Below are 26918 nucleotides of genomic sequence, written 5' to 3'. Positions count from 1 at the left end.
GGGGTCCTTGACATGAATTTTGAGCACCACTGATACAGAAACATGGGTATTTCAGAAAACTGTCAGAATTTAGAAGACATTTTTATTTATTTCGACGTCCGGCCGAAATGGGCCAACAAAATGTAGGAGAGTGTTTTCCTCCTCAACTTCCTTGCTCCTGCCCTTGTGAAATCAATGTGTAATTGTTGTGAAAATAGGCAATTATGGACAATCTTTTACAAAATTAATTGACCATTCCGTATTTCAGTTGCTGAGCTCTCTAGAGTGATTTCTGAGGCTCCTGGAACACGGTGGGGCTTGTCTGTGACGCTGCTCTGATCGCTGTTAGTGGATGGATAGCTAGCTTGATCTGAGGGACAGTTGAACTTGCCACGAGGCTGTAGTATGATGATATAATTTCAGTTTGGCTGACTAAGCATTTGATGCATGTGACAGGGCTTCAGCCAGACCAGTTCAGTCTAGACTGAATTGGTCGGCAACAAGACTAAACGTCAGAAGAATATAGCCTAACACAATGGCATGAAGCTCGCCAATAACAAACATCCCTTCACGGAGTTCACGCTGCCTTTGGGTGTTTCATAGTTTGTTTAATTTTCAGCTCATATAAGCCCACTTTCCCGGTGTGTTACATAGGAAAAAACAACAACTTTACTTTAAGACGATTTATGTTATTGCGTGGGTGAAATCGTCTCTCTCCCTCCCTCTTTCTTCCCTCCCTCCTCTCTCCTTTCTCTCTCTAGCTGTGTTTCCACTGGAATGCCTTCTAATAGATAACATATTATTTGAATGTTGTCATACATGACTCATGTAGGCTTACCAGACCAATCCTGTTTCAGTAGCGTCAAAAACACAGCTCGTATTGACAGCCTGCTCAAGCATGGAGGAAAGTTGTACATGTTGTCAGAATCAGAATACCCGCTCTCTAGTTGGAGAACAATCTATGATGTCATTAATATGTAATATTGATTCCGTCAGGAATCTCCATACATGGCATAGAAGGGAGTCAAAGACAGACCGATGCAGGGATCGCTCCATGTATTGGCAAAGGCACAGACTTATAGAGCTCTGGGAATGTATAGATGGATTTCTGAACAAGCCGCCAATCCGACCGACTCTACTCTAGTGCTGCACAATTAATCGAAAAAAGATTGGCATCTAGATTCAGACACCTAATATGTGATCTCATTTGAACGAGAATCGTGCAGCACTAGTTGGCTGTGCAATTCATTTTAGTCTTGCTAGAAGAGGGAGACTTTAAGAGAGGTTTACGTCATGCACTTTGATGTTGTCTGTTTAAAGTTGTCTGTTTAAAGTTATAGTATAGTTCAGCAACTAAACTGAAGATGTTCATGGATTCAAATTGTGTACAGAATCGTGATCTCATTACTTGTGGAGGAAAAACAAATCGAGATTCACTTTTGAGCAAGAATCATGCAGCACTACTCTACTCCCTCGGGTCCTTCGTGATACACTTGCCAAGTGTGAAGTCGATTGGTTGGACAGTTCTTGAGATACGCTGGGGAAACGCGGATAGAGAGGAACGACAGACACAGATTTTGCACATTTAATACATTATCACCAGCCTGCCCTTTGCTGCCAGGGTTGCATTCATTGACAACATGATGCTATGGGCATTCTGTGTGTGCCCGCAACAGACGCACAGTGAAACTTTGACTTCATATAGCAGAGTAACACTGCATAGTAGAATGTATTGGGGGGGTGTGTGTGTAATAATTCCACTTGTGTGTGTGTGTGTGTGTGTGTGTATATATATATATATATATATATATATGACTAATCTGGTGAAGCTAATGTTCCCCATCCGTCCTCTCTCCCAAGGCTTGAGGATGGGCTGCGTCAGGAGCAAAGAGGACAAGGGCCCGACGCTCAAGTACCGCCCAGACAACTCGACGGCCACACCGCTCAGCGCTCACATGGGCCACTATGGGCCGGACCCCACCCTCATGGGGCACTCCCCAGCCATGAAGGGCCAAAACAACAGCTACAATAGCCACGCTGCCGCTCTGACGCCTTTCGGAGGGGCTTCGTCGGTCATGACGCCGTTTGGTGGTGCCTCCTCTTCCTTCACCTCTGTGTCAGTGAGCAGCCCCTTCCCTGCTGTTGTCGCAAGTGAGTTTTATGTGTTTGTGTGTGTGTGTGTGTCAGTCACACACAGTGGTGGCTCTTTTCTTATTGTGTTTGATTAGAAGTGGGAACTTGGCATTCCCAAGACACAGATTGGAGTGTTTTAAACCAAAGTTTACGATGTCACATCAACATTGCTGTGCTCACCATCATAGTAGACGGCATGCTTTTGAGTTTGTGCATGGTATGAGAGCAGGTAGCTTAAACATACAATAAACTTGCATATACTTGCATTACGAGCACTAAACAGTGTATTGTGTTCCACAGCCTGTGGAGGGAATATACTGGATGTGTGCTATCTGTTCTGACACCTAATGTTACTCGACTAATGTATTGATTGGGATTTATCTGATGAAATGGCGCAAGTACCTACCTACTAACATGGTGCCGAAACCGATTCTAGTATGGTACCGGTTCTCAGTACTCAACCCCCCTCAGAGAACATGCTACTTGGAGTTGCAAGGACCCAAGTTAAATCGAACTACTCCCATCATGTAATGTCTCACATGTCTGACCTCTCACTGCCTTATTAACCTCACCTCACCAGGCTTTCCACCTCGGAGGAAAGCCTGGTCTCTGTTCCAAAAGTGCTGTGTGAACCGGTCTGGAACGGATGATATCGTTGTTGTCATCGTCGTAGTATTGTTTTGTAGTCATCAGGCAGGAACAATCAAACGGTACTAACTTTTCCCTCAAACCGGAAGAATAACAATAAAAGCTCTCGTAGCCTGTAGCTTTGATTGAGAAACATCGGTTTGAGGGAAAAGGGAGTTCCGGAAGATTGATGACTACAAAACAATACTGCCTTATAGGTTTTCTGTCTTTTAGAAAAATAATAAGAAATGCTTTATGAGCAACAGCTGTTGTGCAAATTAGACCTTTTGAAACAGGACAACAATACATACATAAAGTCTGTGAGGTCTCTCAACAGTTCTACCATCAGAACACCTGGCATAGTGTTTGGCAAAAAAGCTAATTGACGTGCATTGACTGATTAATCGGTGACGGTAATAAAGTGGTGCAGTGCCGAGTGTATATAATAATAATAAAACTTTATTTGTATAGCACGTTTCATGACATGAAATGCAGCTCAAAGTGTTTTACAGAATCAGATATGATGTGGTCCATGTCCTGAAATGAAGAACAAATGCAATTGCTGCAACCATGTCCAGACAAACAAAACAAACGTCTGTGTTTGTCTCTGTCCATCTGATCCTGGGGGCTGTTTAGATCCAATTTCCTCCTTAAGACAAGCATCAGACTTGGGTTGTCATTCTGCATTCTGTCACTCCATAGACACGTCACACGTTGATGAAGTATTATCATCTCTAAGCTTCCCTTTTGTCATTACAGCAGTCGTTCCCAAACTGGGGGATGGATGGGACCCAAGTTATTTGTGGGGGTCCCCTGATCATTAGCTTAATGAGGTTAATCGTTTTCTCACTCAACAGTATTAGCAAACCAACATACAGTATAAGTGTATTCAGGGTATCTACTATCTGCACATTTATAAAGTTACAATGTAATGACTTCTATGACCTTTTTCCAAATTAGGCAAATTATCGAAAGATTGCGAAAGAAAGAGGCGTTGTGTACTTGCAGTTCTGCTATTTAGTATTTTCCCAACATTTATCTGTGGAACGGAGTCAAACTAAATGTAATGCCTAATAAGTGTTTGTTGGGACCGGGGTTCAAATATGATTATTTTGGGGGTGTCTCTGCCTGAAAGGTTTGGCAACCCTTGCATTATGCACGAGGTGGCTTGCAGTAGTGAGTGAGCATGTTGTCATTTTAGTTTCCAGGACATTCTTTGTTCTTATATGGACTTTCCAATGAAGTCATTTAAATGTCAACAGGCATTTAACAATGATACACCTTATCTCTTTATTTAAAAACATACTGAAAATGGTAACTTGTTTCTAAACCGATAAAGGATTATCGAGCCAACAACATAAGCAACAGTGAGAAGGAACATCTGGACAAGTACAGTTCTTTGTGCTCTATTTACAATTTACAATTTACAATTTAGGCATTTAGCAGACGCTCTTAATCCAGAGCGACTTACAATAATCAAGAACAAAAGCATGGGATATCATACTATTAAGATGTACAAGCTCTATCAAAGTCATGCATACCTATCGTGCCATCTCTAAAGGGTTATCCACGCCAAGCACTTTAACTTATTTTAAATCACATCTTTATTCTTTTCCTTCATGTATTTGCCAGTTTATTTTTGTTTTGTCTGTTCGGGTACATGCTTTAGCTCCGACACACCAAAGGTCCGACAGTCATTAGACCGCCAACCTATCCCTAACCTAACCCTAACCACAAGCATGACTTAACGCATGTCGGACCAACGCATGTCGGACCAACGCATGTTGGAGTGACGGGTGATTTCCACATGTCGGACCTTTGGTGTGTCGGATAGGCGTGCGCACCCCGTCTGTTCTTGTTGTGTAAATTCAAATTATTTGATGTGATTTTTACATTGCCGTTTATAATTTAATGGCTATCCTGCTGCTCATTTACTTTGTTCTGTAAATCACTTTGTAACCATGTTTGGGAAAAAAAGTGTGTATGTGTGGGGGGTGACATTAATTAGTATTTTCTAAAACGGGTAGTCCCAATACTTCATTCTGATTGGCTGGTTACCGTCACGTGACCGGTGTAAATTTCACCGATAACCCACTCCTTCAATCACTTTTTATCAAACTGCAGCCTTGTAGCTGAACTGGGGAAGGGGAGCGCTTGATTGCTTTACAAACACATGCCGTGCGGGCGTCTAAGCACCGCCCGGCTCATATGACTGTGAATGTGTGGCTCCAGGCAGCCCCGTAAATACATCAAGCGCTATTCTCCCGTCACATAGGCTACTTGCGGAGCAAAACAAGGAAGTGTTTTGGCTCTGGGTCGCTCGCTCTGGTGGCACAAAGCGTAGATACTTTTGTGAATTTAATAGTTTTAATATTGCTATATGTTTGTAACCGTTTTAGAAAAGCAATAAGCCACTCGAGGCCCCAGCTTACCGGGTATTTTACACTGGCTGGGAGGTAGAAGACCCTCGGCTGCGCCTCGGGTCTGCCTACGCTCCCAGGCAGTGTAAAATACCCGGTAACCTGAGACCTCTCGTGGCTTATTGCTTAAATCATTTATGACTTTTCGTCGTTTTAGTTGTGCTGTGGACTCACTGGACTCTGCCGTCCACTCAAAACATTTAAAAATGTATAATCAATATAAATGAGTTAAAGTGCTTGCCTTGCCCTTAAGACATCCTGTGCTTTTCAGGTGGAGTAACATTTTTCGTGGCCCTGTACGATTATGAAGCGAGGACTACAGACGATCTTTCATTCAACAAAGGAGATCGCTTCCAGATTATCAATAATACGTGAGTATTAGCTATTCCTACTTGGATGAATAATATACCAGAACATGTACTGTATATGCACCATAATACAGTGCTTCTCAAAGTAGGGTCTGGGTACCACCAGGTGTTCAAATGGACCCTTACCGGGTCTGTAACTCTCTTTTGTTCCAATTGTACACAAATGGGTTCAGATCTTAGCTTAGAGGAGGAGGAGGGCGGGGGGGGGCTGCCTTTAAGAAACAAACTTTAAAACGGATGATGAGGCCTGATAAAGACCGTTATAGGTCGTAACATGTTGGTTTAATAAAGTATTCTTCCCTTTTTTACTCTTGAGTGCCCGGATCTCCTTTTTTTTATCTGATGTTTTGTCCCGCTTGATCCAGGAGCCCCTTTTTTTTAAATACTATTTTAACCTTATTTATGACTTATACGTCTCCGGTGAGCACCTGGTCGTTTCCTTGTCTCTAAATTGTAAAACAGCTTTATAGAGCACCAAAGTCTGGCGTCAATATCGGTAGAGGGCGCAGTTTCATTTTTTTATTTGCATTGTAATCACCATATTACATCGCCTTATATAAGAACTGTGTTTGAAAAATAAACAAATCATCCAGGCTTCACTCATATGGATATGAAAAGAGAGAAAAAGCTAATGTTACTGCTGCTGAATTTGTTAAATCTTCGCTAGAAACATACTATCAAATATGAGTGACTGAGTGTACTTTTGGACCACAATTCTTATATGAGATGATTTTAAGATGTTATTCTCCATAGAGAAAAACTTCCATGAACCAGTGGATGAGCGAGTGGCGTCAGGACTTTGGCGCTCTATATGTTCTGATTTCTAATCCTGTGAAATATTCTAGTGCCGGAATCAAATCCAACCAAGTAGCAGCATTCTCTTCTTTTAGGTTACAGACGTAATTTCTTTCTTAGTGTTTTTTATAGCATTTTACACTGTGTACTTTTTATTTATTTTCCCAGGAACCAGTTATTTGTTAGATATGTGACTGTGTGCGCCGTGTAGTCCAACCAGTGTTTTCCTCTCCTGTCTCTCCAGGGAAGGTGACTGGTGGGAGGCTCGCTCCATCAACTCAGGACAGAAGGGCTACATCCCCAGTAACTATGTGGCCCCTGCCGACTCCATACAGGCTGAAGAGTAAGACCTCGTTCCCTTTCTCTATGAATTATTATTGTTTTTGAGGGGCGCTAGCTATTGAAGGGCGGCTATGTCCAGCTTTCCGTGGTTTTGTGTAAACCGCCAACATTGAAGACAAAAGTGAGGACGCAACTTGTGATCGGCCGGCGTGATTGGGTGGGAGATGTGCCATTGACACCTGTTGTGTATATACAGGTGGCTGGTAGAGAGATGTCAGACATTGTGAAATACTCAAGAGATAAAACACTTGGACCTATTAACTTTTTTTGTGCCATCTACGTTTATAAACGTAGCTAGGCTAATGGTACCTACTGGTGCTATCTACGCGTATGTTTGTAGACAACCGTATACTCCATATATGAAGGCACCGTCCGTCTGTTTACCTTTTAGCATTGCTCCGGCTAGTATGGAGAGCCCTCGTCCCCATCAGCGATGGGATTTTCAAATCCAGCTCCGTTGAGCCTCCATTATAACAGGATTTTCAATGCGCTGTATCTCCAAAGGTTCGAGAGCTGTCCATATTTGGCCGCCGCACACCCAACGATCGTAAATCATTTGTGAGTTTGTACCGCATCGCTGAGAAAATGTAGCTGGTTGTACTGCTAGCTAAAGGCTGTGAGCTAATGCGAGTGGTGTTGACTCCTTCACAAAGGCCCTCACCTTCCTGTTTAACCCGGAAGGGAAACAAGCTCCGTAGAGTGAGAGCAGACGGGCGGCATTTCGGCAGTGTGCACATGCTAACACTAGATGACGCTAAAGGAGTTAAGCTACGCCCGTGGCTGTTGTATGATAATAAGAGGATTGGCTGATTTTGGCTTTATTGTGAGGACGCAAATTGGGATGGGCCAGAATGAGCTGATGTATGATGATAAGAGCGCCCTTCACTACACACGGGTGTGCTGTCTTTTTTTCTTCCTAATTTCTTGGTTTAACTAGTTGTACCCTTTACTATCCATTCCCTGAGTCTCGGCCCCTTTTGAAGTCACCGTCCCTCACTGTCTCTCTCGCTGTCACACTCACTCTGTGTTTCTCTGGCTGTCTCGCTGCTCGCCCGTATCTCTTCCTCTCGTCTGTCTCTCCCCTCTCTTCATTTTCCTCATACAGTCCTTTATTATTGAGTCACGCAGCTCTATCGGCTCGTGTCTAATTACAGATGGCATGATGGAGGCCTGGACGGTCACGCATTGTGACTTACCCGCCATGCACACACATGAACAGGGTAGAACACGAGACAATGGAGCGCTGTGCTGTTAGCTACGGCTGAGGGCATCCCCATGCCTGCCCAGTGCTGCCCACCCAGTGTGGCAGGGTGGCAGTCGACAGGCATCCTCATGCCTGCCCAGTGCTGCCCACATGCCTGCCCAGTGCTGCCCACCCAGCTTGGCAGGGTGGCAGTGGACTGTGATGGTTTGGGGATTTCTAGCCCTATTTATCATTGACTGGCCCTTTTTCCTCTCTCTCTCTCTCTCTCCACAATGATGCCTGCTATTTGTCCTACAAAATTAATATAATTTTGGTCTTGGCCTGCAGTGTGACCTTGACTATTAACCCTTTGTTTTGATCCAAATTCCTACTGATCCTTAGTTCCCACCAAGACAAATTAAATGCCACCAAGCCGTTCTTGGTTTTGACCTTGACATTGAGTGTGACCTTGACCTTAGACCCTTTTTCTTTTTCTTTTTTTTCCTTTCTTTTTTTTTTTACTCAAAATGTAATCATCTCTCCAGGTCAGCATATTGATCATTCCCACCAACAGTCGTGAATATCTGCTAATTGGTTCTCAAATTTGTTCAGAGAGATGGGGCTGATTATAATTTCTTGACTTATGGCTTGTAAAAGAGCAACATTTCTTACAGTGTACGTTTTGCTGTTTGAGGTCTTATGTAATAGAAATGCACAATTTATGAAGCTCAGTGGTGGAACATTTACTCAAGTAGTAGTACTGTACTTAAGGGGTCGCCCAAGCTGAATGGGTAGAGAGGTTCTCCTCTGTGGGCAGCACTCGCCTGGGTGCAGCTGAAAACCATACATTTTGTTTGACATACATTCATTTTGTCCAATTTAGAAAAAACAAATTGTGAAATAAATAATGCATTTCCTTTGGTATATATATATATATATATATATATATGTATGTATATTTTAATGTGATTACTTTTGAATATAGGACATTTACTTGCAACCAGTCTCTTTGTATATTGTGGTATTGCTACTTTTACTTAAGTAAAACGTCTTGAGTACTTCTTCCACCGCTGACAAAGCTGAGATCTTATGTAGCAAGATCAAAGCTCGCTGCCTCGAGCCATCTGTCTGCCATTTGTTTTGAATAGTAGCTAGCGGCTACATTATGCAGTCTACTTGATTCAAATCTCACTTGAATTAAAAAAATAATCTTTACATTTGCCCTAGTCAAATTACCTCATCTCTTGACTGTGTCTTCTAACTGGTCTCTTGACTGTGTCTTCCCGCCTTTTGACAGATGGTACTTTGGGAAAATGGGCCGCAAAGATGCTGAGCGTCTTCTGTTGGTTCCAGGAAACCAGCGAGGTACTTTCTTGGCACGGGAGAGCGAGACCACAAAAGGTATTCTTCTACACAACCAAGACCACAGCGAAGCACCGTCATACACAATAGGCTTTAGCATTGTTAACGTCGGGGCAGCTCTATTGTAATGCGATTAACGCATGAAAACCACCTCAAGGAAATTAGTGCTACAATAATCTTTAATCATATTATCCACTTTCAACCTGGAATCCTTTTTGTGTTGTGTTACACATTTTAAAACCTTTTTTTAAATCACGCACGTGTGTGTGTGCGCACTCACACAAACACACAGAAAGAACACAGAAAAAAGGGGCAATAGTCGATCTAGATGGAAGCTGTTTCACTATTTCTTTAAACATCATATGACAAACTGTAAAATAGGGCCTAAGTGGTTATGTAGTGTTCGCCATCACCGTGGACTTTCCCTGCCATGACAACCTCTGAGGAAAACCTTATTTTAGAGGAATTACGTACCACCTAATCTGATTTGGTCTTTATTTTGTTTACATGAAGGTGCCTACTCTCTCTCTATCCGGGACTGGGACGAGATGAAGGGAGACAACGTGAAGCATTACAAGATCCGTAAATTGGACAACGGTGGCTATTACATCACCACGCGAGCCCAGTTTGAGCATCTACAGAAGTTGGTGAAACATTACACAGGTATGTACATAATAACCCAGTTACTTGACCTTAACGCTTAGTACAATTGCTGTTTACAACTGGACAGACATTCCGGCTTCCAGTCAACTTGTCAATTATTGTGGCTTATTATTATTTGAGTCCACCGTCCAAACCAAACATGTGTACTGTGAGCTAATGGACTGTTTGATAATGGCAGGTGCCTGGAATGTATCCGCGACAATGTTTAATGTTTTATGACTTGAGTTACCATTTTATGGTTCACTCACTGTTGCTGCATGCTGACTGTGTTTTTCATTTTCACAATTCAGCAGTGTAATGCTCAATGTGAAATAAATAAATGAATGAAAATGCATTATTCAACTGCAAATCTACCACAGCTGAATATTTTTATGCTGGATTTACTTTAATCTTTGTGATGCCCTCCATAAAATAAAAAATAAGCCGCACCATGTGGGATTAAGAAGAAATGTACAGAATATTTTAATATATATTTTAAGCCTGTCGTAATGTCTATGTCAGTTGTGCAAGAAAACAACGCCCACATTGTTACAGAAAAACCACCAAGTCTTATTGCTGTAAACAAACACAATGTCTAATTGGCAGGTCTCTGTGAGAACATAGTTTCTCCCACCAACTACAGTATGGGCTTAATAAACAACTGGCTGTTTGTTAAATTGACTCGTCACATAAACATAATTTGAGGTTTCGAGTTGGCGTGGCTTTGATTTGATTCTTTGCAAATTCATGTTGTCGTTTCCTCTGGCATTAATATGTTTGTAGAGTGTACGTAACTGAAGAGGTCATTATTACAAATATCGCTTTCTGGCGGAAACCATAACCTGTATCTATCTGGTGCATTCATTTTGTTTTGCTGTATTTCCGTTTTTAGAGAAGCACTGTAATGACAACAGAACTATGAGATGTGTTTGAAATGAACGTGACTTTAATTGTGCATCATGTTGTGTTCTTTTAACGCTACAGTACATGTGGCTGGTGTCTTACTCCTACCTTACAGTGATTGTATCAAGCTTGCCTTTGACTGGTGTGGTGTATATTGGACCATGTTAACCCATTCTGAACGGGCACCCATTTTGGTGTTAGCATTATGTTATGCTTTAGCTATTTAAAAATAGCAGATCTACAAGCTCATATCGCGCCACCGAGTGGCGCGATACGAGCTTGTAGGTCTGCTATTTTTTGAAAAATCTAAGAACGACTGACATTTTTTAGAATCTGATCTCAGCTCAGAATGGGTTGATCAGACCAGTGTTGTTTCCAGTGGAAACCTCGTATGAATCTGATCTCAGGTCAGAATGGGTTAAGCCTACAATTGAAAGTCTGATGGTAAACTATGGATGTCCTTGTATGTACTAGAACATGCCGATGGACTGTGCTACCGGCTGACCACCGTCTGCCCGACCGTGAAGCCTCAGACCCAGGGCCTGGCTAAGGACGCCTGGGAGATTCCACGGGACTCGCTTCGCCTGGAGCTCAGACTGGGCCAGGGCTGCTTCGGAGAGGTCTGGATGGGTAAGCTACTACTACAATGCCACATCTCATACATTCCACACACCATGTACTCTGCCCAAAAAGTGACTGGCGTGACTTGCTACAAGAAATTCTGAGCTGTCTTCAACTTCTTTTCAGCGCTCCAGTGGTGCGAAAATGTCTGGTGTGAATGCAAGAGAGCGATACGTTTCCCACATTTAGAGCGGCGGGTTTCTTTTGCACGCACGTGCACACACGCACACACACACACACACACACACACACACACACGCACACACACGTTTACAATAGTTACTGTAATCTAATCTACTAATTTATTTAATCGATTATTTAAAAAAACATAATCATAGTGCATATGATGTGTGATATGGAATTAAATATTCATACCCTGAACCTGAAGAAGACAACCTGTTTGTCGAAACGTTGGTGTTCCCTTATGTTTTGGAGACCACCGCTACCGTGGTCAAGTTTGAAAAAAAGGACGAAGAAAGGCGCAACAGTTTTCTCAGTGCTCGAAACATTGGTAAAATAAAAAGTTTTTTGGCATCGGGATTCGGGACTACGAGTTTTTGCGACCTCTCCTTTCCTTTTTAAAATATATCTCTCGTGGTCAGCACCTCCCTACTCTTGGTGTGCGCTCCTACCTCTTTGATTGCATGGAATGAAATATTAGCATACACAATTATTGTTTAGGTAACAACATTAACCGCCTTCTATACTTCCACATATTCATTATTTATAGTTTTGAGTAATTGTGATATCTCTAGGCCCGTCACAATTATTACATAATTGCCTGATCGCAATTGTTTTACATAAATCACAATTATTTAGCATAATCGTCGTAACACACAAAACACAAACCGCTCAGTAATTACTGGTCAATTACCACATGCTGGTATTCTGATACGGTGAACACGTCGCCTTCTTTCTTCACCAACTCTTTCATTAAGCCTGGTCTTCAGGCAAGCCCCAACCTGCCAGACCCTACTATGAAATCCCAGGAATTCCTTGTTTCCCTCTCTACTTGTTTTCAAAAATTCTCCTTCAACCAACCTCTCTACTGGTATTTGTTGCTATCTATCTATCTATCTATCTATCTATCTATCTATCTATCTATCTATCTATCTATCTATCTATCTATCTATCTATCTATCTATCTATCTATCTATCTAGTCCTAGAACATAAAAAGAGAACCAATGCCAAGTACAAATATGCATTAAGGTTTATAAGTAAGCAAGAGCAGGCCATGAGTGCACATTCTATGGCTGACAATCTGCTTAATAATGATTCTACTAACTTTTGGAAAGAAGTCAAGTCCCTAAACAGGGCTCAAGTAGCACTCCCATGTAATATAGAGGGGGTAACTGATCCTGTGGGCATCGCTGAACTCTGGAGGCAGCATTATGCTTCCCTGTTTAATAGTGTCAAAAGTGAGCCTTTCCATGTGGGAAAAATAGAAGATGAAAATGAAATCACTGTTTTTAACACCCATGAGGTTTTTAATTCAATAGCGCAACTGTCTGAGAGAAAGGCCAGTGGCCTAGATAATATCACTGCTGAGCACCTAAAGCTAGCTGGTCCTAGATTGGCTGTGCTGCTTTCTATTTGTTTCTCTGGTTTGATGACCCATGGTACTTTACCTGACTCCATGTTGTCTGTTGTTCTAGTCCCTGTGATAAAAGACAAGTCAGGGAAAGTTGGTAGTATTGATAACTACCGGCCTATAGCGCTTGCAAGCATTTTGTCCAAAGTATTAGAAAAACTACTTCTGGACAGATTAAGTATGTATATAACCACCACTGACAATCAGTTTGGCTTCAAGCCTAAACATAGTACTGATATGTGTATATATGCTCTCAAAGAAGCAGTAGAGACATATAGAAAGCAGGGTTCTACTATGTTTGTTGGTCTTATTGATGCTTCCCGTGCTTTTGATCTTATTCATCATTATAAGCTTTTTAATAAGCTCAAGCTTAGGGGTGTGCCCAGTAATTTAATACGTATATTGGTCTACTGGTATGCCAACCAGCAAATGCAGGTCAAATGGGGCAACACCCTATCTGCCCCCTTTCGGGTGGGCAATGGCGTCAGACAGGGGGGGATTTTATCCCCAGCCCTCTTTAATTTATATATGGACGGCCTATCAAAGCAGCTAGAAGAGTGCAATACTGGGTGTATGATTGGTGATACTCTAATTAACCACTTTATGTACGCGGACGACCTGAGCTTAATATCCCCTAGTAGCAGCGGATTCCAACATCTGCTCAATATCTGCTCTAATTATGGGCTGGACTTTAATATTAAGTATAATGCTAAGAAGAGCATGGTCCTGATATGTAGAACGAAGGATGACTCGGAGCTCAGGTTCCCACATTTTTACCTGTCTGGTCTGACTGTAAATGTAGCTAAAAGTGCTAAATATCTTGGTCACATCATCACAGATACACTAGATGATGATGAAGATATGTATAGACAGAGGAGAATGCTTTATGTGCAAGCAAACATGCTGGTTCGCAAATTTCACCACTGTACAACTGATGTTAAGGTTAACCTGTTTAGAGCGTACTGCACCCCCCTCTATACTGCCCCATTGTGGGTGAACTTTAAAAAGGAGAGCTTGCGCAAGCTGCAAGTAGCCTACAATGACTGTCTGCGCATTCTACTCAAGAAACCCAGGAGCACTAGAGCTAGTGCACTATTCTGTACACTAGGACTCACCACCTTCATGGCCCTCTTGAGGAACCTTACCTACAAATTCATGTGTAGACTGGACCGCTCCTTGAATGGATTAATACGGCTGATGACAGACCCTCTCTGTAGCTCTGTCAGGTTCACATCCACCATCAGAGGACACTGGCACGAGTGCCTCTTTTGATTTGTTCCCTGAGGGGCTGGATAACTTATTTTTATTTTATTTTATTATTTTACCTTTTTCTATGTATTGTATGTTTTTACCCTGTGGGCCATGAGCCTGTAATAAAGTTTATATATATATATCTATCTATCTATGCTGTGCATAGTGATGAATTGGCCTATTTATGTCTGTGGCTGTGCTCAATGCCCTATCCTGTTTAGTTATTAAATAATTCATAGATGTATTGGTCGATTCGGGCGTGTAATTGCTCCTGAGCTGTGGTCAAATTGATTCCTGCTTTCTCAAAGATTCCTCTGCTTCTTGAAGATACCATTCGCACGACTTCTCTCGCCAAGCCTTAATGTTGGATCGCGTCATCGGTGCCCTACTTTGTCCTTCTGTGTGTGTGTGTGTGTGTGTGTGTGTGTGTGTGTGGCGATTTCTTCAGCATGATTCATTCACGGAGGTCAGCCTCATGACGGAAGCGACAGATCTGCTGCTTCAGCTCTCCATGTGCAAGCGGGGCGTGAATAAGTGGCTCTGAACTAGGAAGTGACTGATTGTTTAGCCAGCATACAGTGTCCTTTCTCTCCTGCACAAACACTAAATGACAGTAACTTTATTTCACATGCTGTCACTCAATGCTGAAACGTCTCAGAAATGTGACAACGGTGTTTATTGTGGCTTTGGACTTTGTACTAACTTGCTTGCTATTGTTTGCTTTTGAGGCTGGCAATCTAGTACATTTACAGGAAGTCTGTTGGTCTGTATGGATAAGAGCCGCTGGCCAATGTGTAAATTGTCAAGATAAGTTGCAGACAGTAAAAGGCAAAAAGCAACTGTTTTTATGTCAAGGCTAGGGTATTGATTATTTTACACAATATACTGTACTATAGCATTTGCATAACTCTTTTGACACAGGAGGTCATATGTATTAGGGCAATTATCTTGAAATCATTAATCGCAAGAAGAAAACAAACATGACAACAGGATATTGTTGCCTCCCTGTTGCATTCCAATGCAACAGAAATGTGGTAAATGGACGTCCTAATGAGTTAAGAATCAACTCTTGTTGTCCCAACAACCTTTTTTTCAGGGTTTTTTTGTGCACGCTCCATCACATCGTGTGGTTCTAGACAGTGACCATGGAAATCCACAACACATTCCAGCAACACACTCATGCATTATCAACTGAAAACAAAAAGCAGAACTGCCCTGGCTGGCGTCGTTTTCTCCCACAAACTAACAAATGTACAAGTTATGATAATGAACCTTTGTTTACGTACATAGTCAGGGCCATGAGAGCTCTGTCATGAACTATGGATAGGCCAAATGACACCCCACCACCACCACCCTTTTCCCAACCTCACTCCAGAACCCCACCCAACCACAACACTGACAATGCATACTTATTGATATTATCATTATTGAAGGCAATGCACCAACCTCATTTCCCCACAAATTCCTGTGCAAATGTACCACGTACTAGGCAGTCAAATAATTGCTAAACTAACCTTTTCCCTAATTCTGTCGGTTTGTCAATCTACCCATACAGTATTTTTGTTGTAATATAATATTGTGTTTATTTCATCCAGGCACATGGAATGGAACCACCAAGGTAGCGATTAAGACCCTGAAGCCAGGCACCATGTCCCCAGAGGCCTTCCTCCAGGAGGCTCAGATCATGAAGAAACTCCGACACGACAAACTGGTGCCTCTTTATGCTGTGGTGTCTGAGGAACCCATCTATATAGTCACTGAGTATATGGGGAAAGGTAAGGACAGCTATTGGTCACAACCACCAAGCGGCCATCTAAAAAAACATATTATGCTTTGTTGTTGTATTGAACCACCTAGCAACTGAACACCCCTCCATTGTCTTTTCTTTTCTTTTTTTCCCCTTTTGTTTGAGTTTGATGAAGCGCCATCGCAACTGTTAACAAATTTAATCAAACTGATTGTGATATCATCTTTCACCATCTTGTGCATGTGAAGTTTACTGAGCTCAAAATGGCCCCTGCATCAGCCAGAATCAAATCGAATTAACTCTTGCTATGAATTATTTATTTTTTAAATAGGTGAATATATAAGTGAAAGCAAAGTGATCATGTGACTGGCAAGACCAACATATTATGTTACTCCAGTCTTGCACATGTAAATGAACCTGAACATTGAACAACACACTGATTCTTATCCCGACTGACATCCCCGGCCTAAACTAAGGGAAACCTAAATGTACTTAATAGCCGTTGTGAGAGTACTCGCTTGTACCTGCTCTAGGAGTACCGTGTGTGGTACACATTACCACAGTACTAATTCCATTTGATATTACAAACAATGGGTGATTTATAATCATGCTTGCTCCACCTGCTTATGCTATTCTCTTCCACCCGCTTCGATTGGTTCAACCTATAATCGCCAGTATGTTCTTCTCAAGGCCATTCAATGCAGCCAGTATTGACATTTCCTACATACTGCCTTGTCTGCCTACCACGAGTAGGTGACTAGGAAATGCAGAAGTGAAATGACTGCCGCCGCAGCTTACATGGCTGGTTAAGACTGATATGGGGGAATTAGGGAATGTTAATGCTAAGGCTAAGGTTAGAGTTGGGCTCAGATTTTGCCGTTACGTTGGTAATAGTCAGACAATGCGACCAACACCATGCCGGACAATGGCTGGCAACCACATCAGTATGTGAAAATGTCCATACTGACTTAATTGAATGATGACCGTCATTAAATACGGAGATAACATCCAAAACCGCTCGATTCTCCTTGTCAAGTTGGACTACAAAACTAGTTTAATTCACAGCCATGCTTGGTGGTAAACTGACAACATGGATCTTTAATTCCTGTGTTCACAGGAAGTTTACTGGACTTCCTGAAGGAGGGAGATGGAAAATACCTGAAGCTGCCCCAGCTGGTGGACATGGCAGCACAGGTAGGATAACTTGGCACCGCCTCAGAGACTCAATACTTCTCAGTGGAATCAATGAATGCTAAACTAGAGCTGGCACAGACCTCTGCCTCTGCACCCGACACAGCTGCTCTGACGGCCTGCGCGCGCTGGAGTGAGAAACATGCAGAGCAGGAAAGAAGCAGAGCAGAAAAGGGAGACCTAATGATGGAGGGCATGAAGGGGAATATGAGGGAAAGTGAAATGGATATATGGACAAAATGAATGACGGGGTAGAGAGAGGAGGGCAGAGGGAGAGAACATGATCATGCAAAAGAGGCTGCACCAGTAGAGGCCGTGTGTGCGGGCTATTTGTTTAACCCATTCTGACCTGAGATCAGATTCATACGAGGTTTTCACTGGACACACACTGGTCTGATTAACCCATTCTGACCTGAGATCAGATTCTAAAAAAAAAAAAAGTCGCTCTTCGATTTTTCAAAAATAGCAGACCTACAAGCTCGTAGCGCGCCACTCGGTGGCGCGCTATGAGCTTGTAGATCTGCTATTTTTCAATAGCTAAAGCATAACATGATGCCAACACCAAAATGGGTGCCCGTTCAGAATGGGTTAATTATTTCCCAGTTGTGTGTGTGAGAGCGTGTGTGTGTGTGCATGTCTGTTTGTTTGTATATGCGCAATGTGCACACATTTGCATAGGTGTGTATGCCGGGATTTACTCAACCGTGCCAGGTCCCAGTGTGTTGAGGATTCCGTTTTGTTCTCCATCTGGCTGCCATGTTAGTTTAATATCCTGGTCTTGCATAATCTGTACCTAACGCGTCCCGCCCAGGCGCCCACCGACACACTCTCGCCCCTCCTTTTGGCTGTGGGTCCTCTCACGCTCCACCACTCATCTGCCTGAAGCACTTCAAGCACTGCTCCTCGGGGGCCACTTAGGCTCGGCGGGGCCGACCGCGAAACTCTGTGATCTGCGCCTAATACTACGCCCCTCCATAGAAGTGTCAGGGAATTAGAAGACAGAAGACTCGGAGTGCCTTTCAGGGAGTTTGTAGACGGGTCGTGATGCAGCGAATATGAGATTAGTGTGCATTTGCTGTCGCTGTCTACTCCCTTCACCTGAATTATATCCCTGTATTTTGGTCAGTCAGTGATTATGTTTAGCATTTGCCGGGCCATTATTGTAAATACTTTTTTCCCCCCTTAATTATTTGGTTTAATAAAGGTTACAAGTAGGTTTGACATGTGGGATAATTTGGATGATGTGTGGTATTTATTTAGTTGAAGGAGATTTTTACCATGACAAAGTCAACCTAGGTTTCTTTTGTAAGTGGTTCTCAACTTGTGACACTGATACACATCTGAATTGCCCTGATGTACAGTATAGTCTGTAGTGGAACCCTCCCAATCTCTGCTTAATCCCTGCTCAACCACTTCAGAAGTATTTGCTATTAAGCAGTATTACACAAGCTTTACCCTGAGTTTTGGCACAACAGTAATGCGGTCAGGAACGGTGTACTTTACCCTGATTTATGGCACGACAGTGATGTGGTCAGGAACTCGAAGCATCAACTGTGACTGAAGTGCCAATAATCACGGTAAAGCACACCCTCGAGTGTAATATTGCGATTATACAGTTACCAACGAAACACTGCGATTATACAGTTACCAACGAAACACATCTAAATGTATTCATATTGTGGGGCAATTCACTTTCAAAATAATCTCACTAATCAACACAGCTGAGCTGAAAATGTTTGTTGTTCTCAGGTGCTTGCAAGCTGTTGTTGTTTTTGGTTTATCCTCCAGTAGGCTAGGACATTGCGGCGCAGCTGTGCCATATATGGTTTGATCAGGTGCGGACTGTGGAGTGATTTTATGCATGTGATTAGGCCCAGGGCTAGGGCATCATGCTGGTTTAACCCATTCTGACCTGAGATCAGATTCATACGAGGTTTCCACTGGACACACACTGGGTCTGATTAACCCATTCTGACCTGAGATCAGATTCTAAAAATGTCAGTCGTTCTTCGATTTTTCAAAAATAGCAGACCTACAAGCTCGTATCGCGCCACTCGGTGGCGCGATATGAGCTTGTAGATCTGCTATTTTTCAATAGCTAAAGCATAACATGATGCCAACACCAAAATTGGTGCCCGGTCAGAATGGGTTAAACCAATCAGATTGCTTGGTCAGAACTACCTGTTGTATATTTGCTAATAGTATTGGCAGACAACTATTTGTGGTTGGTATGATCTATCCCAGCTGTTCTCAGCCTTTGGTGGATCAGGGGCCACTTGAAAAGTGTTTGTGGCGGCTGTTCACAGTTACTAAGTGGTCAAATGGGTTGCATTTGACCAGTCAATGGACTGTGTTCCTGGCTTGGATCAATGGAACTAACGTAGTGCACTTTACATTCCTAGTTAAAGATGGAGTGCCGGCCCAGGCCGTAGCGTAACGGTCTGGGCACCGGACTGGTAATCCAGTCGCAGTGTGCCGCGGGTTCGACTCCCGGACCCGACACGGCCTTTACTGCATGTCATCCCCCATCTCTCTCCCGTTTCCTGTCAGCCTACTGTCTGTCCCTTCAAAAATCAATAAAAGGCGTAAGCCGCAAAAAAATATCTTAAAAAAGAAAAAAAAAAAAAGATGGAGTGCCACTATTTTTGTATTTTTCCAGTTTTTCATGTGTATGAGGTGACTGTACTTCATTAAGACACCCTGGAGTCGTTTTTATGTGCAATGGTGTATTAACTTTGTATTTAGCGTTTCTTCCTGGAGGCTGAACCCTTGACAGTCAAACGGGCCAATGAAATAAACAGTAATATAGTGACATCACACTATCAGCCCCTCCCCTAACCCCTCCCCTTTTATCATACAACTACAGCTGTGGGTGCGGCTTCAGTTCAGGTGGATCACCACCCATCACCACCCACCAGACAAACCAGGCATACTTAATGAACCTGGAACAACATCTTTTCAGATGGGGGTCAGGGGCTAATTGCTTATCATTTTGGGGGTCCTTGACATGAAATAGTTAGAGAAGCACTGATATTAACCGTGCCTCCGTGTCTGTCCCAGATTGGTTTGTTTTAACCCATTCTGACCGGGCACCCATTTTGGTGTCGGCATCATGTTATGCTTTAGCTATTTAAAAATAGCAGATCTACAAGCTCATATCGCGCCACCGAGTGGCGCGATACGAGCTTGTAGGTCTGCTATTTTAGAAAAATCGAAGAGCGACTGACATTTTTAGAATCTGATCTCAGGTCAGAATGGGTTCATCAGACCAGTGTGTGTCCGGCGGAAACCTCGTATGAATCTGATCTCAGGTCAGAATGGGTTAAGTACTGTGCCTCCATGTCTGTCCCAGATTGGTTTGTTTTAAGTACCGTGCCTCCGTGTCTGTCCCAGATTGGTTTGTTTTAAGTACCGTGCCTCCATGTCTGTCTCAGATTGGTTTGTTTTAAGTACCGTGCCTCCATGTCTGTCTCAGATTGGTTTGTTTTAAGTACTGTGCCTCCGTGTCTGTCCCAGATTGGTTTGTTTTAAGTACCGTGCCTCCATGTCTGTCTCAGATTGGTTTGTTTTAAGTACTGTGCCTCCGTGTCTGTCTCAGATTGCAGATGGCATGGCCTTCATAGAGAGGATGAATTACATCCACAGGGATCTGAGAGCTGCCAACATCCTGGTCGCCGACAACCTGGTGTGTAAGATCGCCGACTTTGGCCTGGCCCGACTGATCGAGGATAACGAGTACACCGCCAGACAAGGTCAGTGCACACACACACACACACGCACACACACACCAGTGTTGTTTTTGTCGACTAAAACTAAGACGAAATATGTTCGAAAACTAGATAGGAAACTAAATGAAAACTAAGCTAGGATGATTAAAACTAAGACAAATAAAAACTAGACTAAAACTGTTAGGAAGGGACTAGTGGACAAGAGATGCAGTATAAGTCATTTTACACTTGGTTGCATGATGAAAATAGCAGATCTACAAGCTTACAACGCGCGTCGCCTTGTGAGCTTGTAGATCTGCTATTTTCAGCAAGTGTAAAGTCATTACAATGGCATCAAGGCCCACCAAAATACATTTTAGTCGACTAAATCAACTGTAGATTTAGTTGACAATCTTATATTTAGTCGACTAAAACTAGACTAACACTAAGACATTCCATGTGACTAAAATGTGACTAAAACTAAATAAACTATGACTAAAACTAAAATTTGCTGCCAAAAACAAAAACAACACTGACACAAACACACACACACACACACACACACACACACACACACACACACACACACACACACACACACTGTTTTGCTTGTATTACTACTAGTGCTGTGAGGATGTCTGTTGACATCTATTAACATGTGATGTTTTCCAGTATACGCCTAACTGTCAACGTTAATATAATCCTAATATCTTAACACAAACTAAAACTATTATTACTTGTATGGAGAGACATTTAAGTGCACACACCACATACATACACACACCCACTCAAGCGAGTGAGCACCACACACACACACACACACACACACACACACACACACACACACACACACACACACACACACACACACACACACACACACACACACCTCTCTATTGGCATTTAGCATTTAATGGTGATTTTCTGAAATTAATCCATGACCTTTAATTCTTCTTTTTTTTGCATTTCCATATACATTTATTAACCCATTCTGACCGGGCACCCATTTTGGTGTTGGCATCATGTCGTGCTTTAGCTATTGAAAAATAGCAGATCTACAAGCTCATATCGCGCCACCGAGTGGCACGATACGAGCTTGTAGGTCTGCTATTTTTGAAAAAAATCGAAGAAAGACTGACATTTTTAGAATCTGATCTCAGGTCAGAATGGGTTCGTCAGACCGGCGTGTGTCCGGCGGAAACCTCGTATGAATCTGATCTCAGGTCAGAATGGGTTAACACATCACGACTGTATGAATGATTCATAGAGCTGGGACTCCCTCCTCCTCCTCCTCAATGACATTTGCGTTGCTTCTCCAGGTGCCAAGTTCCCCATTAAATGGACGGCCCCCGAGGCTGCTCTATACGGACGCTTCACCATCAAGTCAGATGTCTGGTCATTTGGAATACTACTGACTGAGCTGGTGACGAAGGGCAGAGTGCCCTACCCCGGTAAGACAGAAGAACACAATGGGGAAATACTATTCAGAATATGCAGCAAACTTCATTGGGCTTGTGAGTTTCCATGGATGTCTCTGGCTTCTTATAGCAGTTCCTGGTCAAATGTGTCTCAATCTTGAGCACCCGATGTCTTCATGCGGAAAATAAGTTGTTGTACAGACATTTCCCCCTGTATCATTTTAGCCTTAATATGCTATTCTGAGCCAGAGTGAAGATGTAAAATGATAACTTTTATCACACTTGAGAATAGAACCCTGCAAGGCACATGCGAAAGCATGTGAAAGCACCACTGTCCCTCCCAGTATGTGATTTGGTCATGGCAAGTCCAGGTCACTCGTGGCCATTACGACTATACAGTATGTCTGTCACCTCACCACTGGCACCTGCTGCCCAAGAATGTCAATGCAGCGAGTCTGCGACCAAGGTTCCATATCAAGTGACTAGCACTGATTACAGGGTGTGCCATATGGCAGTCCTAACAGTTAGCACTTGTACTGTACCATCTGGCTCTCTGTGGCCTGCTTGGCTCTCAGCATGCAGCCTTCAGTCTAATTAATGCACCCTGAAGCTGACTGATTGAACCTCCTCTCTGAGTGTGGGTTGGGCATGGCACATTGAGCATGTGCAGGCTCCTGCCGTCATGCCATCTAGCCTTTTTGGGAGTTGATTTAGCATCATAGGAACCTTTTTATAGCGCAAGAAAAAAGGGAAACGACATGAACATCCCCAACCCAAACTTGGGCAGGTGCTGAGCGACGAACATTAAGAGGGAAATAAACACTCGCACACTGAGGGCTCCAACGCAACAGATGCTTTACTGCACCACCAAAAAAGCTGTGATGTCTCGAGCTCAAAGCTCTTCCTCAGACCTTTTATAGCGCAGAATAAATGGGAAGGGAGACGGGCGTGCACTCGAGTGCATTGCAAGGCATCCTAATAGGAACTCTGCCTAGTGTCCATCTGTGTGCTATTTTGGCCCATTTGGATGGAAGAACCGATATGTTATGGGAAGCCAGACATTCACTACTCGTTGGACATGAAGCCCATGCCAAGTTGCCAACACCTCGGCATCCGACATACCGATACCCCTGTCTCAGACTTGGCCGCTGAGCAGTTGCTCCAGTGTCCAGACCCCTCTCCTCTTTCAGAGGTTGTGAGCCAGGGAACATAATCCTGTGTGTGTGTGTGTGTGTGTGTGTGTGTGTGTGTGTGTGTGTCTCACTGACTGACTAACTGACTGACTGACTGAGGGGCTGAAGGGGTTTATAGGGGAAAGGATGTGGCTGTGTCAGAACCTCTTTTAGCTACAGCCCAGCTCCCCCGGGGACCATTCTGTGTCATTGGGGTCCCCAGGGGACCATGCTGTGTGTCATTGGGTTCTTCCTGTTCTGGAGGCGTGCGTACGTACGTACGTACACTGTGCTTCGTACAGGTCTGAAGAGCATCCATTAGGGTAGCCGGTGAGGTCATAATGGGGTTTGATGTGTGATGTGTACGGTAACTTGAAAAGGATATCTTATTACGGCGCTCTAGGGGACAAGCCTTCTAGGAAAGGGTCTGTGTCGACTCCATCAGTGCCGGATGTCTTGTGCACGCCAAGGAAGTAACTCCACGTTTTATATATTTTAAATATTTAGCTAATGGAATTCGGTGGTGGGCATATCCGGCTGAAACCATGAGATCACTGATGTCTGCATTATGATGTTATAATGTCAGATATCTAGCACAGTAGACTCAACGACTGAAGTCATATAGACTGGCTGCATGACGTCCAACATCCACATTGAAGCCACTTTTAGTTATTAAATGGTAAATGGTGCATTTATATAGCACTTTACATAGATTGTGCATTACATTCACCCATTCACACACACGTTCACACACCGATGGCGGCGGAAACCATGCAAGGCACCAACCAGCACATCAGGAGCAATTAGGGGTTCGGTGTCTTGCTCAAGGACACTTCGACACTAACTCTGGGGGAGCCCGGGTTCTAACTGGCAACCATGCGGTTAGTGGTTACCATCCAGCCACTCTACACCTGAGCATGCTTGTTTCTAAATGTGTTTTAGTATCCAGCGCCTGGTCAGGATGTTGAGCGTACACTGATGGCCCATCGTTCAATCTTCTCTTCCCGCTGTCTTCCTTTGTCCAGGCATGGTGAACCGGGAGGTGCTGGAGCAGGTGGAGCGAGGCTATCGAATGCCGTGTCCCCAAGGCTGCCCCGAGTCCCTCCACGAGATGATGAGGGTGTGCTGGAAGAAGGAGGCGGACGAAAGGCCCACCTTCGAGTACCTCCAGTCCTTCCTGGAAGATTACTTCACCGCGACGGAGCCGCAGTATCAGCCGGGCGACAACCTGTAGCGCCGGTGTGATGGGATACGTTGCAGTAAACTCTTAACCTAACCGTACGCTACCGTACACTACCGTACACTACACAGGCATGTCAGCAGAGGACCAGGTTTGGGACAATAAGTTAATAACCACCACCAGGCCACTCTAATGACCAAACCCCCCCCCCTCCAGGCTGAACTGTGGATCAAGCCATTTTTGTGCTAGAAAACTACAAAGTTAGTCGCCAAATCACTACAACACACACAAACGCACACTCGCGCACGCACACACGCACTCACACACACACACACACACACACACACACACACACGCACACGCACACGCACACGCACACGCACACACGCACACACACACACACACACACACACACACACACACACACACACACACACACACACAAACACTCACAGAGAGAAATCTTCCTGTTTTGTGTCCCAGTCAGCATTCAAGGACACAGAGTGGTACCAGTAGTAGAGTACGTTCTTTGGAACCCTGCGTAAGTTTATAGACTTAACCTGAACACTGTGATTAATTCAAGGAGGAGGAGATTGAATCCCGAGTCTGTGGTTCATTTGCCACTGCACAGATTTTGTTTCTTTTTCCCCCCCACATTTTCCTCCTTGAGGTGCAGTCACACAGAACCTCTGCCAATGCTTTTCAATGGGGATGGACCGTTTATTTCGCATAATGGCAACAAACCATTCCCATTGAAAAGCATTGACAGTAACTGCCCTCATAGGCAGAATTAAAGTTCTACGAGACCGCACGTCCGCACCCTTTAACCTTATGTTTATTATTTTGTCTTTTAATTTTTTTAACATCCCACTTCTAAAATAATTTGAAAACTATTTTGAACAAAACATTTCGTTATTGTACAGGATTTGGTTTGGTTTGTGGTATTTAGAATAATAGTGGGTTTTATTTTTAATTTTTTTTATTGACCAATAACTGTGTCTGAAAAGTATGTGCCACGACTGTAAAGCTTGATGGAGAGTGCTCTGGTAGAGAAAGAGTAATTGAACAGGATGTATACTATAGTATGTATTTGAGAATGTACCAAGTGAGAGATAAAGTAGCAAAGCATATACGGTATGTAAGAGGACATTTATTTTTGAGCATGTATGGTCGGTCTGACAAAAGTGAGTAACGTAAGTGATTTGTGCGTATCTTTTAATGAGGTGACTTGAATGGCAAATCATGTGCTTTTATTGTGCTTTTTTTATTGTTAATTTTACCTGTGGGATTTTAAGTTGTGAACTTGAAATCAGAAGAGGCATTGTTGATTTATTTTTTAGGGCAAAGAAAATTCTGTAACATTTTATAAATGTTTTTAAACAGAGACATTGGAGCTGTGAAAATTTCAAGTGACGAAATTACATTCATCAATGTCTGAAATTTGCATTTTGTCTTTTGTTCAGTCTAGAGCTTTTTTGTGGAATATAGCTTCTCCTTTGTTGCATACATCTGCTTAATTTAACTTTGCACCAACCAGAGATAAGATATAGTTTGTCATTGTTTTGTAGTCATAATGCATGAGTGTCCAAGTCACTCCTTTACACCTGACAGGGGGGAGTTTCCCTGGTTGGACATAGCGCGTGGAAGGAAGACCAGTTCCTTTCCCCTCCATCAGGCACTCCGGCTGGCCAGGGGGGGGAGGCTGCGAGTCACGCTTTTATTGTGGAAGGTTTTATCAAATCTTCCGGTTTGAGTGAAAGGAAGTTCTGGTTTAGAGGGTTGAGTACAACATGACTTAAGCCATTCTGACCGGGCACCCATTTTGGTGTCAGCATCATGTTATGCTTTATCTATTTGAAAATAGCAGATCTACAAGCTCATATCGCGCCACCGAGTGGCGCGATACGAGCTTGTAGGTCTGCTATTTTTTGAAAAATCGAAGAACGACTGACATTTTTAGAATCTGATCTCAGGTCAGAATGGGTTGATCAGACCAGTGTGTGTCCGGCGGAAACCTCGTATGAATCTGATCTCAGGTCAGAATGGGTTAAACGATATCATCCACTCCCGACCGGGTAATAAACCCGAAAAGGAATGCTGCCCAGGCTAGCACAGAGCAGACATTGAATTGAAAGATTCTACCAGGTAATGACGAGAGGTTTAACTTTGTACTCATATATGTATGCAAGTGGGGCCTAGTGCCGGTGGCCTAGTGGTCAACCACATATCGGCTCTAATGCAGCCTGACAGTGAGTCGTGGGTTCGATTTCCGAGCACGATGATCT

At 43.3% G+C, this 26918-nt stretch overlaps 1 protein-coding gene across 2 annotated transcripts in view; it reads left to right on the top strand.

Moving 5' to 3' along the window:
- Positions 1–24942, top strand: part of yes1 (YES proto-oncogene 1, Src family tyrosine kinase) — a 36516-nt gene extending 11574 nt beyond the window's left edge. The window contains exons 2-13 of one of the 2 annotated variants that reach the window (XM_083782469.1): positions 1840–2130; positions 5431–5530; positions 6567–6665; positions 7169–7222; positions 9145–9248; positions 9723–9872; positions 11229–11384; positions 15814–15993; positions 17083–17159; positions 20755–20908; positions 22183–22314; positions 24479–24942. In XM_083782469.1, the coding sequence (XP_083638595.1) occupies positions 1848–2130; positions 5431–5530; positions 6567–6665; positions 7169–7222; positions 9145–9248; positions 9723–9872; positions 11229–11384; positions 15814–15993; positions 17083–17159; positions 20755–20908; positions 22183–22314; positions 24479–24687 (1698 nt within the window). In that variant the 5' untranslated portion in view covers positions 1840–1847 and the 3' untranslated portion in view covers positions 24688–24942. The remainder of the gene's footprint in view (positions 1–1839; positions 2131–5430; positions 5531–6566; positions 6666–7168; positions 7223–9144; positions 9249–9722; positions 9873–11228; positions 11385–15813; positions 15994–17082; positions 17160–20754; positions 20909–22182; positions 22315–24478) is intronic. The other variant, XM_083782470.1, reaches the window with a different exon arrangement.
- The last annotated feature ends 1976 nt before the right edge of the window (positions 24943–26918 follow it).

The sequence above is a fragment of the Protomyctophum parallelum genome (assembly GCF_964188405.1).
Source record: "Protomyctophum parallelum genome assembly, chromosome: 14".
Lineage (NCBI taxonomy): Eukaryota > Metazoa > Chordata > Actinopteri > Myctophiformes > Myctophidae > Protomyctophum > Protomyctophum parallelum.
Note: the sequence above shows the minus strand (reverse complement) of the source record. Positions and strands in the feature narration are given on the sequence as shown.